Consider the following 17123-nt stretch of genomic DNA (forward strand, 5'->3'; position numbering starts at 1 on the left):
CTATATGTTAGAAAAATCTGAAATAAAAATCTACTACAGTAAGTGAGTGAAGGAAAGTCTTTATTACGCTTCTCTTTCGAGAAGCGGGCACAACGCACTTTAGTAGCACGTGGGCACTGGTTCAGTGGTAGAATTAACTTTTAAACCATTAGTAAGATCCATTTTCCACCCATCAGGGCTCCTATTGGTCTAGTGCATCTGAGTTACACCCTTTCTGGACAGCCCATCGCATGTTCTTTCATGTTCTGTTGACTCTGCCCCCTTCATGGGTCCCATGCTCGAAAATGGCAGCTATCTCTGCCCTTGGGGTGTGTTAGTTCATATTCAATAAGCTTATTAAGCAAGCACAGTGGAGAAAAGCCTTTGCCCTGTCGAAGCCCATCTTTGAACCCCAGTGGTTGCAACCAGTTTAGCCTCTAGGGCTCTTTCTTAAGAACTAGTTGTTTATAGTAAAGTTTGGAGCACTTTCTGATTGGTTGAGCAAGATGTCCACAAGATCTTGGAATTTCTTATCTTGCTGTGGAAGCCTAACCCCTTAAAATATTTCTTACACTATACTCTATTCATTATGAAAGGTTACCTCTAAAGTTTAAGTTTTGATATTGTTTCATATTCAGACCTATAGTGGGTGGGTGTCCTATGTGACACTTTTGGTACAGGAGTGCATGCACAGGCCCAAATCACCTTGTGCCCTACCTTCCATAAGCTCATGGAAAGACCAGCTATCATTTTATTAACCAATGAATGAATGAGTAAAGAGCAGTTATTAAGCCTTTGCTATATGTTATGCACTGTGCTAAATACTCGGCATGCAAGTAGAAAAGACAGTCCCTGCCCTGAAGGGTCTTCCATTCATGGAACTTACAAAGAGCTTAGGAGTCACTGCAAATAAAGGCATGAAGGGCAAGAAAAGGTGTTTTGATTGGAGAAGTCACAAAAGTGTTATGTAGAACCATAGGAGAATCGATTGACAAATCCTTTCCAGAATCAATAGTAGCACTTATTTTATTAGTGTTCCCAGAGCAAGGGATGGCGTAGTGGGGAGAAAATTAGGCTTGTGGTAGCCAGATAGATGGCAAAGAAATGACTGGGTTGGTTAGTCAGATGGGATATGAAGTGTGGTCTGGTTTCTAAGGCGAGCTAGATATAGTAAGCTATGTGTATTTCTGCTGTCTGATTCACCAGTCAAGATAGCCAAGGTGGTTCCAGAACTGAGTGTACTGCCCATGGCATGGTCTTAGAAGGACCAGTGAAGGATATGCTATGGCCAGGGTGGATAGGATGGGAAACAAGAGAGTGTATAATTTTTCCACCAGGTGGCAGTGTACTCCAGCCCCCCCAGGCCAGTGGTCTCATCTAGGTCTCTCGACATATTTGCAAAAGAATATTTCTTATTCTCCTGACACTTTGACCCATTGACTTCAAAGAACCAGGCAACCAAAAACCTTTGTTGCCTGGATTCTGAATTTATTCTAGGGGATGAAACATAATATTTTGCTTTGGGATATTTAGGATATGATGTCTATGACTGTCTGTACCCACCTCAGGGAAATTTTCTGCTCTGTTTTGTTATTTTGTGAGAAACCACCACATCCATAAGATTTAGGTAAACAGCAGTCATTGGCCACTTGGTTTGTTCAACATATTGAAAAGGCTAGGGAAAAATTCAACATTCCTACATAGACTTGCCTTTCAATCATATCCTGCATCTCTTCCTGTACCTGCAAATTATGGAAATGGAATAATGGATTGGTGCTGGATCTTAGGATTCAGCTTGGGATCCTGGACTGAAGTAGGAAAAAAAAAAAAAACAAAAGAAAAAATGAGGAGGGCCAGAGAAGAGAGAGAGAAGGCTAGCAGGTCCTTCTCAACAGCATCTGACATTCTTGGAAGCCTCTCTGGTTCCTACTTGTGCTTGCTCTGTGACTCCACCCCTGGTTTCCCTAGGTACCTGTAACAGGGAGTTCTTGAACAGGCCGCTACAATAGTTTTCCCTGCCCCTGTGCCTGAATGGCTGCTTGAAAGTTTCTGTCAGGCTGCAGCTACATTGGCCACTGTGACCACAGCACAGAAGTTCCAATGGCCAAAGTCAGTTGCCATTAGGCTTCCTGGCAGTAAGCCTCTTCACCTGGAAGCAACCAGGTATCCCCAAAGGAAAGAAGGTTTCATCTATTTAAAGCAAATGGGATTCTTCCCATTTGAGAGAGAGAAACCATTCCCATATGTCTTTGTACTGTTCTATCACTAGTCTATCCTTTGATGGTATCCTCTGATGATATCTTGTTCACTATGAGTTCATGCTCTTCTGGATCTCTGAAAGGTGAGAAAGAAGCAGTGTCACATCACCAAGGGATGGGGGGTGGGAATTGGGGCTCTAGGAGGGAAGCTGCACTGCCTTCCCTCTTGTTTCCAACAACCATGGCCTGGGGCACATGCCAATCCAGCACAGATGAAGGAGTCTGTCATAGGCACCAGGTGTAGAATAAGACTGGGAAGTTTTATTCTAGATTTTTCTCTACCAAGGTATAGCTGTATTATCAAGACCTTGCTGATAAACCACATTCATATAAATAGATAACAATAAAAGCTATCAATACCATTACTTCTAGAGCAGCCCAATTCTTCTTTCTCCATCATTCACCAACCATATCTGCACAGCTATCAATACATTCACAAACTATTCACGCCCCCTTTGTCATTTCTATTAACTCCTACAATCCATTTTCTTTACTCCCATGTTACCAGTACTCTGCTGGTGCTTCCTGTCACCCTGTTTGGAACTGTCAAACTTTCATACTTTAACTTGTTGAAGAGTCAGAATTGTTAAGTGTCATCATGCATTAGTTGTATAAAGAATCCTTCATAAATTAGGCAACTCAATAGAACAGTTTCTGAGACATACACATGATTCAACTTATGTATGTGTGTTGAAATTTCTGCAAGAATAGAAATGTATATACCTAATCTTTTTAAGAAAATCCCAAATTATGAAGGTGCAATTTAATGAGAGCTTCTGGAGAGAAACGTTATGAATGTACTGAGTGTTTAAAAAAAAACTTTAGTACTTTTAGGCCAAATCCTATTGGCCTCTTTAGAATTCATACTCCAAAAAACCCTTATGAATATATTCAGTGTGGGAAAGCTTTAAGACACTGCCAAAACCTTACTACACATCAGAAAATCCATAGTAGGGAGAAAACTTTCAAATACTAGGGATAAGGGAATGTTTTCTCTCCAGTGGCCTTGACAATCCCCGGACATCTTTTCCTTCCTCTGTGCCCTCTTCTGGAACCATGCACCAAAATCAAGTCAGCTATGCCATTGAGCCCAACTCCCCATTCCTGTAACTTTCTAGGGCAAAGTGCCCCTCTTCCCCTATGTGTATTGTTTCTCCCAATAGAATGTAAGCTCCTTAAGGGCAGAAACTGTCTTTGCTTTTATTTTTGTATTCCTTTCACTTAGCATAATGTGTGTCCATTCAGGTAAAAAAAAAATTTGATAATGAGTAAAAAGGAATAGTCCTGGCAAAAGATATTTTACAATCAGGACAGATTTTCTGTTAGGTTCTTTATTTCTTTCCAATGATTTCCATAATTAAGGAAAATAGGTGAATTAGAAGAGGGGCCAGTTAATCAATTCATTATTCCTAATATATCTGGGCATATAGGGCAAATGTTTCCAGATATAAATATAAAAATATAATAAATATAAATATAGTTAAATATAAATTAATAAATGACAAGTTCTTTTCTTTCAAATTTTCAATTATTAACCAATGAGGACTTCAGGCCTCTGGAACTTTTCCTACTAACCTTTGATATGATATGTGGAAATGGAAGTCATAGGATCATAGATGTAGAACTAAAAGGCACCTTAGCGGTCATTATACCCCACCCACCCCGTATTTTAACATAAGGAAACTGAGGGCTAGAGAGAGAAAGTGACTTGGCCATAGTCGTGCAGAGAGGTACGATCTGAGTCGATTGTCTGACTCTGAACCCAGCACTCTCTGTACTAACCCTTGCTGTATCTTTGCTCTCCTGTGTACCAGAACTTTACTGAAGCCACTCAATACAACTAAACCCCTCAATGTACCCCTAGGTAAATATGGTTCTTCAGAGTTCTTTTGTATGTATTTATATTTTATTACTAAGTTTTGACTAGAAATATGTGTTATAATCAGATTCTGTAATGTCTGTAGGACAAAATTATGAGGTCGATCAAGATATATATATATGCCTATATATGTACACATATATAATTTTAGCTACATATATTTTAAAAGTCTCCAAATCTTTCATCTAACTCCCTCAATTTTAATAGTATACTGCTAAAGGAAAGTGAATGGCCAAGTCTTAAATAGATCCTTTTTAATTTTGGGATCACAGTGATACAGGACTATTATTTTAAAATAAATTTTTATTTATATCTCTTGTTTCTTACATTACTTATATAGTCTGTGTGAACTCTGCGGGGTCCTTATCTCACTTTTCATTCACACCAGCAAGTCAGATTCCCAGAGGCAGCTACATTACCCCCTCAGGCATGTAGGGGTACCCCTGAGGAGTTGGGGTATCTTTCTTTTGTTTTTTTATACCATCATTTCCCAATAGCCATCCATCCAAAGACCCTCGTTTGTAACAAAGAGAAAACGGTTAAGCCAAATAAATTGTAGCAGCAATTGGCAATGTATATAACATTCTGTATCTGTAATTCATCATCTCTTTACTCAGGCTCCAATCTACTTTTTCCAGACTCATATTCTTTTCCTTCATGTGGTTTCTGGTCCAGTCAAACTAACCTTTTTGCCGTTCCTCAGACACAGATTCCATATTCCATTTGAGCTTTTGTTTTTTGCTTTTTGTTTTTTTGTTTTTTTTTTTTGCTAGGCAATGGGATTAAGTGACTTGCCCAGGGTCACACAGCTAGTGAGTGTTTTGTAGCTGAGGCTGGATTTGAACTCAGGTCCTCCTGAATCCAGGGTCAGTGCTTTATCCACTGTGCCACCTAGCTGCCCTTCCATTTAAACTTTTGCCCTGGCTCTCCCCATGCCTGAAATGTACTCCCTCATCATTTCAGTCTCTTGAACTTCCTAGTCTCCTTCAAAATTCAGCTTAAAACACCATCTTCTACATGAGATTTTGCTTTATCTCCCAATTATGAGTATCCCAATCCAATTACCTTATATTTATTTTATATGTATTTTATATAAACTTAATATGTGTATTCTCTGCTAGAGTATAAACCCCTTGAGGGCAAATCCTGTTTTGTTTTTTTCTTTGCATTTCCAAGCTTAGCACAGTGCCTGGCAAATGGTAGGTGATGCTTATTGATAATGATAAAAATATAAGACTTTATGTGACACAGCTAATACAGTCTTCAGAGGGAAATTTATTTCTCTGAAAAGCTTTATCAACCAAATAGAAAGAGAGGATAGAATTAATAAAACTAGTTAAAAAAAACTATTTAAAATTTTTAACTACAGAAAAGTATCCAGAAAATAATGCACTGTAATGAAGTTGTATTCGTATAAGAAATTCATGCATGGTTCAATATTAAGCAAATAATTTCCATAATTAGTCATATAAAAAAGGATAACAAAAACCCCATGAATACTTCAATAGGTACAGGAAAAAAATCTTTTAAAAAATACAACAGATTTACATTATAATCACCCCTTAAAAAAATAGGCATTGAAGGACTTATTTCCTGTGATCAAAAGTATATATTTAAATCAAGAGCTAGCATTGTTTGCAATGGAGAGGCACTCAAGAATTACCAATAAAAATAAAGTAAAAGTTATCTTCCCCATTATTTTTAAAAAAAAATTTTTTTTAAGGCAATTGGGGTTAAGTGACTTGCCCAGGGTCACACAGCTAACAAGTGTCAAGTGTTTTGTCTGAGGCCACATTTGAACTCAGGTCCTCCTGACTTCAGGGCTGGTGGTCTATCCACTGCTCCACCTAGCTGCCCAAATGAGACTTGGTTTTTTTTTTGTTTTTTTTAAAGGCAATTGGGATTGAGCTTCCCCATTACTTTTTGAAAAAATTCTAGGAATGCTGACAATAGCCTAATAATGTGGAGATAACCCAATAAAATAAGGAAGCTTTCCCATTGGATAAGATTAATAATAGCTGCCAAATGAGAGTAGTTGCCAGGTGAGAGATAAACTACAAGAGAGCAATAGATAGGAGAAGCCACTAATATGCACAGAAAACAATAGAAGCAATGGAGTCCATTGAATATACCCTTGGAAACTGAGACCAGGTGGTGTCATGAGACTTTCAAGACATTCAGTCAATTAGTAACATTTAAGGCCTGCTGTGCATCGGGGACTATGTTGGGCACTGAGAATACAAAAACAAAAATGAAAGGAACTATAAGAAAGCCCTTTAATGGACACCCTTTAACACCAAGTGTGCTTCATCTGGTTCTTTTATGGGTGAAGTAATATTCCATGATTTTATTTTTAAAAAAGCTGATTTGGGGGCAGCTAGGTGGTGCAGTGGATAGAGCACCAGCCCTGGATTCAGGAGGACCTGAGTTCAAATCAGGCCTCAGACACATGATACTCACTAGCTGTGTGACTCTGGGCAAGTCACTTAATCCCAGTTGCCTCACCAAAAAAAAAAAAAAAATGCTGATTTGTCTAGTGGGCATAGAGTGGGATAATAAATAATAAGACTGGAAAGGTAGTTTGGGACCAGTTTGTGAAATGTTTTAAATGCTAAATGGAGATTATATTTGATCCTGGAGGTAATAGGTAGCCACTGGAATTGATTGAATTGAGGAGTGACATATTTGTGTTTTAAGAACATTAGTTTGGCAGCTTTTTAAAGGATTGGAAGGGAGAGCGACAAAGCAGAGAGAGCAATTAGGAGACTATTACAATGGTCCAGAAAAGAATGAGGAGGTGTTTTGACCTCGGGTGGATACTGAATAGAAATATGAGGACAGATGCAACAGAGGTAGCAAGAGGAATGATAAGATTTGACAATTCTTTATAAGTGGGGGTTTGATTGAGATTGAGTATTTGAAGATGCCCTTAAGATTGTGAAACAAGATAACTAGAAAGATTGTGGTGTCCTTAACAGAAACTGGGAATTTCAGGGGAGAGGTAGATGTGGGAAAAGATGATGAGTTCAGTTTTAGATATGCTTCTCTAGTATACCCAATTTAAAATATCTAATAGGCAGCAACTGGAACTGAGGAGAAAGAGTAGGACTGGAAATACGGTCAGTTCTGCTATAATGTGACATGTGTTCCCAAAAATCATGGTGCTATGCAAAATTATGCAATAAAAACCACAAGGCTTATGGGAAAATAGGCCAGGGACACAATACTTAAAAACTTTGTCAATGACACAGTAAAAGAAAGATGAATCTAATAAAAATGGTAGCAGTTTTCTACATGTTATGGTTAAGAAATACGTTAAGTACTGCAGGAAATATTGGTGACATCTGAGGCCCCCAGCTGCTAGTTGGCCTGTGCTCTGGTTACCATAGTGTCTGGACTGGCAACATTAAAGTGGATGACTTGAGGTGAGGGTGACCTTGGCAGGCTATGGCAGAAGGTGCGGTTGGAGTACATGAGTGAAGACCAGTCCTCTTCCATCCACAGCTCCTCCTGCACCAGAACATAATAAATATGGCACTTTACTTGGAAAAGACCAAAAGTTTTCTCGTGGAAGTGGACATTGGAAGGGTTGCAACTTGTGAGTTATTGTGAAGCAGTACAGTTTTCTGCATTTTCACTGTTTCTCATGGATGAAATTGCACATAAAAAATATGAAATTTATATTATGCTTAAATTGTTTCCTCATGTTAGAACAAATTTGCTTTTTCAAAACAAGTATTACAGCAGAACTGACTGTATAGAAGAACATGCTCTGTAATTTATTGATGTAATTTTTAAGGGGATTGAGAGTTTTCATAATGGGGAAAATTATTACACTCACTGGGAACATGAATTGTGATTACTTTCTGTTGCATTATTCTTAACTGCTAACTAGAAAAGAAGGAAGGAAGAAAAAATAAGAAGCATAATTATCAGTATCTAGAAGGCAAAATAATCCCCATTTGCAGATAACATACTCCTATACTTAGAAAGAGGAGGCTAGGTAGCGCAATGGATAGAGTGCTGGGTCTGGAGTCAGGAAAACCTGAGTTTAAATCTAGTCTCAGACATTTACTAGCAGTGTGACCTTGGGCAAATCACTTAACCTGTTTGCCTCAGTTTCCTCATTTGTAAAATGAGCAGAAGGAAATAGCAAACCACTCTAGTATCTTGTCCAAAAAAAAACCCCAAGTGGGGCCATGAAGAGTTTAACGTGCACTGAAAAACAACAACAATACTTAGAAAACTCTAGGAATCAGCAAAGGAACTGAGATGATTTAATGGCTTCACTGAAGTAGCAGGATACAGAAAAAATCCTCAAAATCATCAGCATTTCTTTATAGTACTAACCAATACCAGGAAAAAAAAATTGGGAAGTTCCATTCAAAATGCATGAAACATCTATGAGTTAACCTGCCAAGATAACCCTCAAGATTTATTTAAATACAACAAACACTCATTGAAGAAGAGTTAAGAAGACTTAAATAATTGGAGACACATTCATAGCCCATGATTGTTTAGTGCTATATCAATCAAATTATATGAAGGAATACTTTTAGAATAAGATGAAACACTAAAACTTATTTGGAAAAATAAAAATCCTAGAATCTCAAAGGAAAAATGAAGAAAAAGTAAGAATGAGATCTCAAACCATATAAAAAGATGTAGTCGTAAGAACTTTTGGTACTAGTTAATAAAAGAGAGAGAAAAGTATATCAATGAACAGACTAGGTATGAAACAAATAATTTGAAACAATAAGTCAATGTTTAGCAAGCCCAAAAATAAATTGTTAGAAGAACTGACTCCCCATTTGACAAGAACTACTGGGAAAATGACAGAAATTAGATTTAGATGAAAATCTTATACCATATACTACAAAAAGTTCAGTGTTATTGTTGTTTAGTCATGTCTGACTCTTTGTTGCTCCATTTGAGATTTTCTCGGCAAAGATACTGTAATGGTTTGCCATTTCCTTTCCCAGCTCATTTTATAGATGAGGAAACTGAGGGAAACAGGATTAAATGACTTGTCTAGGGTCACAGCTAGAAAGTGTCCGAGACTAGATTTAAACGCAGGTGTTTCTGACACCAGGCCAGGCACTCTATCCACTGTGCCACCTAGCGACTCCAGTAAGTTCAATAATTTTATCCAACTTGAATTTTAAAAGGTTATGCCATTAAAAAAATTAAAGAGTATATGATTAGGTACCTTTCACAACTATTATTAATTAGCAATTCCTTAATCAAATAATTGATAAAAGAAATCAAAAGATAAAATAGATCATTTTTACTGTAAATTTTAAAAGATTTTATGAGAATGAAGTTAATAACAGGACTAGAAGGGAAACAGTAGAGTGGAAGTGAAATATGTTTATCAGATATCACTAAAATGTGTTTGATATCCAAAATATATAGGGAGTTGACACAAATATATAATACTAGAAATCATTATCTAGTGGTTGTCAAAGAATATGAACAAAACTTTTATTACCTACCACCTATAGTTTAATGCAATGTTTTATGCTTAATGGTCCTCACCTTTCCATAGAAGACAGGGGTACATTTTCTTATCTTACCCTTAGGGTCAAGCATGGTCTTTATAATTACACAATATTCAGTTTCCTTATTGAGCAGCCTCTTATCAGAAGATGACAAGCTATAAATGATCACATAATGCATGCTTAAGATCACTAATCATAAGAGTTAAAACTACTCTGAGCTTTGACCTCACACCATGTAAAGTGGCAAAGGTGACAACAGATAGTATTGGAGGGCTTGTGTGAAGATAGAAACACTGAAGCATTGTAAGTAGAGTTATGAAGTGGTCCCACTCTTCTGGATTTCAATGTGGAATTATGCTGAAAAAGTGACTAAATTGACCACACCCCTTACTCTAGTAAATCCACTATTGAGCCTATATCCCAACTAAATCAGACACAAAAAACAAAGGTCTAATATATAACAAAATATTCACAGCATTGTTCTTTATAGTGACAAAGCACTATAAATTAGGTAACCATTGATTAGAAATTAGCTGAAAAAAATTACATTAAATGCAATAAAATATTGTACATTAAGAAATTGCAAATATCAGGAATTAAGAGAATTATTGAAAGATTTTTATGAATGGATGCAGAGCAAAATAAGAACCAAAAGGAAATAGGCACAGTTACTATGTTAAAATATAAATGAAATAATTGATGAAACAAAGTTAAATTGAGTTCTTGGAAAAACCAGTGGAGATCTCAGAGTAGGGATAATGAAACATGCTTTTTCTTTCATAGTAGAGAAGTAGAGAACTATTAGAACAAAATATTTTATAAATTACATAGCTGTATCAGATATTTGCTTGATAATTTTTCTTTGTTTCATGGGAAAGTATAATATGGAGGGTTTGTGGGAAATGATTGTGATGTTGATACAGAGCATCAATTTGTTTTTAAAAGAAGCTATTACAAAGAGCTGCAAACAAAATAGAAGTCTATCAATTTAGGGAGTGAATGAATAAATAAATTGTGATTTGTTATTGAGTTTCAGTTTTGTCCAATTCTTTGTGAGTCTATTTGGGGTTTTCTTGGCAAAGATACTGGAATGGTTTACTACTTCCTTCTTCAGCTCATTTTACGGATGAGAAACTGAGGCAAACAGGGTTAAATGACTTGGCCAGAGTCGCACTAAAATAAATTGTGGTACATGAATGTAAAAGAATGTTCCATTGTAAGAAATAATAAGCATGAAGAAAGGAGACATGCTTGGGAATATGTGAATTGATGCGTAATGAAATCAACAGAACCAGGAAAACAGTAATGGCAGTCACTATAACAATGTAAATGAAAAGAATATAAAAGCAAAACTGAATGCAAAGTAGTTATAATGGTCAAACAGTTGAGAAAATGTACCTTTCCTTTCTTTACAGAGGTGAGGCACTACAGGTGTGAAGTATTGCAGATACTGATACACTGTTGATATGTTGATTTGTTTTGTTGAACTGCTCTTTTTTTTCTCTTTCATTTAAATTTTTTATTATAAAGGATGGCTTGCTGGGTAGGGAAGGGATATATTCATAAGGTAAGATGATGTAAACACAAAAGATACCACACAAAACTTTTAAAGTTAAAACAATTATTATTGTTAAGAGAATTTGTGATTGGAAAAGGAGATAAGCCGGTCAATGTGGGATTGATGGAAAGCCAAAGTGCAGCCCTGGTCCCCACAAAATGTTAAAAGTCCTCGAGGAAGCTTCCCAGCCTGACGAGTAGATTTTCTGTGGAAGATTTATGGGAGGACATTATTTAAAGAAGTACCCACATTAGTAAAATCATGGATCCAGTGAAACATTAGAGTATTTTTTATTTGTCTTAGGTCCTAAATTGTTACCTCCTACCTACACTTAAAATCATAGATTCAGTGAAACATCACAGTGTGTGTGTACATGTATGTAAAGATATCCATATATGTTTATCTATATGTCTTATCTCCTCAATTAATTGTTACCTGCTGGAGTGAAGGAACCCTGTTTTATACACTTTTGTATCATCCCCAGCACCTTATATATAGTCAGTGCTTAGTAAACATTATATGATAATCATAATGATCATCAGCAACTCCCAGAGCAGGTATTGAAACAGTAAGTGCTTTGAAGTTAGGATCTCGAACTAATAATAATTTCCATGGGAAAACATTGAACAGCCCTCTTCTCCATAAATGTAAAAAATGTTTTGTTCAGTGAAGTCACCTGACAGGACATTTTTTTCCAAGTTTTGTTCTGACTTCTCAATTCAGTTCTTTGGTTCAGTGTAGTTTCTATGTTGATTCTAGTTAGTTGCAATTTTTATTCAGCTTCTCGGATGAAGATCCTGGGGAGAGATTCTAAACTGTTTCTCCATCTTTCAGGTTAATAAGGTTAATAGGCAAAACAGCTTTTGCTGTATTTGATGTCTTTGTTTGGTGGGACTTAAAATGTGCTCTGAAGAATTCTTGGCATTCCTAATAGCCCTATGAGGGAAGTGGTTGGCAAGTACATTTATCCTAATTTGTTAAATGATAATACTAAAGCACAAGTTAATAACTTGGCAGGGGGTATGCTAAATTATGTGTAGGGCTAGGACTAAAACCTAGGTTTTCTGATTTCTAGGCTATTGTTATACCTACCAATGTCTATAATGATTAAAAATACTCAACCTCTTGCAGAAGTCTTAACTACTGAATTTCTCCATTTTCTGAAATATGTTCATTAATGACAACTTTTTGATTTTCCTTAGCTTGGCGTTCTGGTATTATGGCGGTTAGACCAAAGAGGCAGAGTACAAGGAACACCTTTACTGAAACATGAGTATGGAAAGCATTTGACTCATTGCATCTTTCGGCTTCCCCCACCTGGCGAGTGAGTAGCATTAAAAGCTTCAAATCACCACTCTTAACAAATTATTTCTGACTTTGGGTCAGAGTGAAAAGAGCAGTATCATTGTGGTTAATAGGAGATGAAATCACAGGCTAACATAAATGAGACAGCTAAAAAATCTTGAAACTCTGTGTATCTTCGTTGTCTGCAGGGACTTGGTTCAGCTGGCAAAAGCAGCCGTGAGTGGTGATGAAAAAGCACTGGACATGTTTAATTGGAGAAAAAGCGGCTTTGGAGGTTTCCTAAAAATGGGATCTCAGGAGGGATTATCCTTCTTTGTCAGCCTGGTGGATGGTGAGGATCAAAGTTTATCTATAAACTTACAGCACTATGCAATGCATTTCTGGGAATTTTGTGGGGGAATTTTTTTTAAGCCTAAGAAATAAGTTGCAGCTTATAATAATGTATTGTTCATTCTTCAACCAAAGGGAAGAAGTTAAACTGACAGACAAAATCCAAAGTGACCCGTTAACTAGTTCTGTATACTTATTAATTCAAATAATGTTTTCACATAAATCTGAGTTGTTCTTCATTCTCATCATGTAAACAGTTCATTTTCTTTTTCAGTTATCCATTTCTTCAGTGACATCCTTTACTCTGGTTTTTCTTTATAGTTTCTTAGTTTTCATGTATTGTATGTAGTTTGTTGATGTACAACATGTATGTGCTTCTGCTTCTTGCAGTGGTGGTCATTTTTAATTTCTGGAAGACCATCATTTTCCATGATTCTTAGCCTGTGGCCATACTGGCAGAAAGCCACATAAAAAGTCAAATAAACAAGCAAAGTAATACATGGCTAAGTGTCAAATGGTATAGAATTTCAGGGCTGAGAATGATCCCTGAAAACTGGAAAGCCAACAGACACTTTGTGGAGGAGGTAGGATTTAGACGAGGCCCGTAATAATAGTAATAATGATAACAATAATAATTTTATTTGAGCTTCACAACAGTCCTATGAGATAGGTACCCATTTTACAAATGAAGAAACTGAAGTTCAGAGAGGTTAAGGGATTGGTTGATTAATTAAATGACTTGGCTATGGCATCACATAGGTAGTGTGAAATGTGTCACCTCAGGAAAAATTTGAATTCAGATCTTCATGACTCCCTGTCTAATATTTTATACACTGTACCTGGGAAAGTTTGGGGCTTAGATAAGTTTGATGGTGATTAGAGATATAATATAGGCTGTTTTGAAAGGCCTCAGAAAAGGTTTTGCGTTTGTTGTTATTAAGTCATTCAGTCATGTCTGACTCTTCATGACCCCATGGACCATAGCACGCCACATGCTTCTATCCTCCACAATCTCCTGAAGTCTCTCCAAGCTCATGTTCATTGCTTGCATGACACTGTCTATCCATCTCATCCTCTGCTGTCCCTTTCTCCTTTTGCCTTTAGTCTTTTCCAATATCAGGGTCTTTTCCAATGAGTTCTGTCTTCTCATTATGTGGCCAAAGCATTTAAGGTTCAGCTTCAGTATTTGACCTTCCAGTGAATAGCCTGAATTTTTACATAAAGCAACTTGGAAGATGAATATTCTAGGTTTTGATTTATGTTTTTTGTCCAGGATCTGTGATTTTGTTAATATAGAAAACTACTTATGATGAAATTCCTCCTATCTTTCCAGGTTGGCAGTGGTTCTGAAATTTCTACCCCTAGGAGGGTCCTCTACGGCATTGAAAAGTTAAGCAACTTGCCCAGAATTACACAGTATCAGAGTCAGGGCTTGATCCTGCATGTCCCTCATTCAGAGACCAGCCCTCTATCCACTCTATCCTACTGCCTCTGTGTTATTCTAGTATCCCGCATGCATTGGTCGCAATTGTGGGGTAATCAATGCTTGTTCCCCCAGGCTTTTCTCTGTTGGCCTCTTTAGAATGGAGTCCTAGCACTACCCAACGGGAAAATATCATTCAATTTAAAAAAATGTGATAAATAAAGATTTTCAAGAACACATGTATTGTATAAGGAGAAATGAGACAGCATAATATGGTAGGGAAAAATATTGTACTTGAAGTCAGATTATCTGAATTCGAGTCCTAATTCCATCACTTACTTGCCCTGTGATATGATTTATATGATGACATTTTACAGATCTCTCTGATCCTATCAAGTCATTTTAACTTTTCTAAGATTCCATCTCCGGCTCTGTAAACTAGAGATATTAATGCTTGCCTTACCTCTCAGGGCTGTTGTGAGGAAAGTACTTTATAAACTGTAAAGAGCTATATGAATATGAACTTAAAAGGAAAATGTGGTTTTATACCTGTAAATAAATTTATAGGTGAAGGGTGATGAGGATGAAGGTAATAGATAATTTTAATGAAATTATATGAATAGTTGGATGTCTGCCTACCAACTTAGCATTAGCAGTAGAGTTTCACTTACTATTTTCCAACTTCGTTTTTGTTATTTTTTTTTTAAGGCAATTGGGGTTAAGTGACTTGCCCAGAGTCACATAGTTAGTAAGTGTCAAGTGTTTGGTCTGAGGCCAGATTTGAACTCAGGTCCTCCTGACTTCAGGGCCGGTACCTTATCCACTGTGCCACCTCGCTGCCCCTCCTACTTCCTTTTAAAGTCCAGTTTCATGTAAGAGAAACAGTAAAGTTGCGGCCTGCAGCCTGAGGGGGAGAAGTCAGAGTAGAAAATTGCAATACATATACACACACACACACACACATATATATATATATATATATAAATAAGATAGCATTTGTTGTTATTATTTTGAGTATGATTTGTCATGTCTTTTATTGCTAACAGATTTCATCTTTTGCTTTTCATGGTCTTGAAAAGGGACTGTTTGTGTTGTCTTTGCATTTATTTGAAGTTGTTTTTAATTAATTAAATTTTTTTATTCTAATATAATTCTGTTGTTTTTCTATTGATTTTAATTATTTCTGTTACGTATGAGTGTTGCTGAAATATATACATTGTACCCTTTTGGTCGTGACTATGTCTATAGGATGTAACTTAATTATAAATAAGGAGTTTTGCTTCCATATTACAAGTTCCAAGAGTACAAGCTTATATGGTTTACCTTTCTTTATAAGAAACCTAACACAGCACCATATGTATACAAATATTTGATAAAATATTAATTATAGCTTTTCCTCTTTGACTCACAGACTCCTATCATCATAAATTATTTCCTGTCTTTTTTGTGTTACATAGAAGCAATAAAATATGTACTTTTTACCAGTTTTGACACATACAAAAAACAAATTAAGCTTAGCTTATGTGACTTTTTTTTTAAAACTGACTTGCTATTACTGTTATTTGAGCACAGATAATTAAAGCAAGAGAGGCAGCATGGCATAGTGAGATAGGGCTGATTTTGGAGTCGGGGAAGCCGGGGTTCACGTTCTTCCTCTAGCAGACACAAGCTGTATGCCCAGAGAGAAGACCTTTAATTTCCCACAGGTGCTGGGCAACTCACGAGGATTATAAGTAACAGGCTACTTTGAATCGGTAAAGGAAACTTCTAATCAGGAGATAGATCTAGCTAAGAAAAAAAATTAAAGCATCTATGATTTAATGGAGTAGTAATATCTCTAGTATCTGTGATCCTTATCTCTCCATCTAGATATCCCTGTCAATGATGCTGTTTTGTCTTTAGGAACAGTGCACTATGTGGATGAGAAAGGAAAGACTACCCGTGTCGTGTCTGTAGATAGTCCGATTCAAATGATGTTTTATATCGAGAAGAGAGAGGTATTGGTAGTGGTGACAGAGAATCTTCTCTTGTCTCTCTATACGGTCACTCTGGAAGGGGAAGCTGAAGAGATCTCGAAGGTGAGACAAGGAGGGTGAAGGACGTGGGGAAGAAGAGGCTGTGAAGAGTGCAACGTAGTAATACTTAGGTTTATCAGTTTTCTCTTTTTTTGTTCAGTATAAATACTACGGTTATCATCTTAGTCAATAGGCACATTACGTTATTATTGTAATATAGTTATTATTTGGAACGTAGGATACTTGTTTGGGGTCAGCATACTTTAAGGGCCAAATCCAGTGCGCTATCTGTTTTTGTACAACCAGCAATCTAAGAATAGTTTTTTTAAATTGGGGGTGGGGGGCTGGGCGAGAAGCAATCAGGGTTAACTAGAGTCACACAGTAATCTAGCTGTCTGAGGCTAAATTTGAACTCAAGTCCTTCTGATTCCAGGGCCTGTGCTTTATCCACTGTGCCACATAGCTGACTTTAGTTTTTACATTTTTAAATAAAGTTTTATTGTATTTAAAAATGTAAAAACCAGTTGTTGCTCAGTTTGTACAAAAACAGACAGATTTGGCCCTCAGGCTGTAGTTTACTGACCTCTGCTTTAAAGTATTACTTGTACCATAGGGAACCAGAGACAAAAAAGAGAATGCAATTTTTCAAATTTCTCATGGCAAATCAAAGAAAAAAATGGAAAAGAGGACTTTATGCTGAACTCTGTAATGTATTTTAATTCTCATTTGTTTACCTAGTTCTTAGGTAAAATCTCGATTGAACCTCAGGCAGTTTGCTAGAATTGGGGGATATAGATAAACATTTGAAAGCATCTAGAATGTGGGAGGCATTATCTTATTCAGGAGATGTGCTTATCATTTGATATATATCAATT

General features: G+C 36.6%; 1 protein-coding gene across 2 annotated transcripts in view; it reads left to right on the forward strand.

Annotated features, from left to right (window-relative positions):
* The window catches only part of IFT140 (intraflagellar transport 140), a 176913-nt gene that overhangs the window by 16029 nt on the left and 143761 nt on the right, over nt 1–17123 (forward strand). For both annotated transcript variants that reach the window (XM_027862737.1, XM_027862738.1), the window contains exons 4-6: nt 12378–12499; nt 12669–12811; nt 16136–16311. In XM_027862737.1, coding sequence (XP_027718538.1) covers nt 12378–12499; nt 12669–12811; nt 16136–16311 — 441 coding nt within the window. The remainder of the gene's footprint in view (nt 1–12377; nt 12500–12668; nt 12812–16135; nt 16312–17123) is intronic.

This window comes from Vombatus ursinus, unplaced genomic scaffold (genome assembly GCF_900497805.2).
Source record: "Vombatus ursinus unplaced genomic scaffold, bare-nosed wombat genome assembly UNPS02014770.1, whole genome shotgun sequence".
Taxonomy (NCBI): Eukaryota; Metazoa; Chordata; class Mammalia; order Diprotodontia; family Vombatidae; genus Vombatus; species Vombatus ursinus.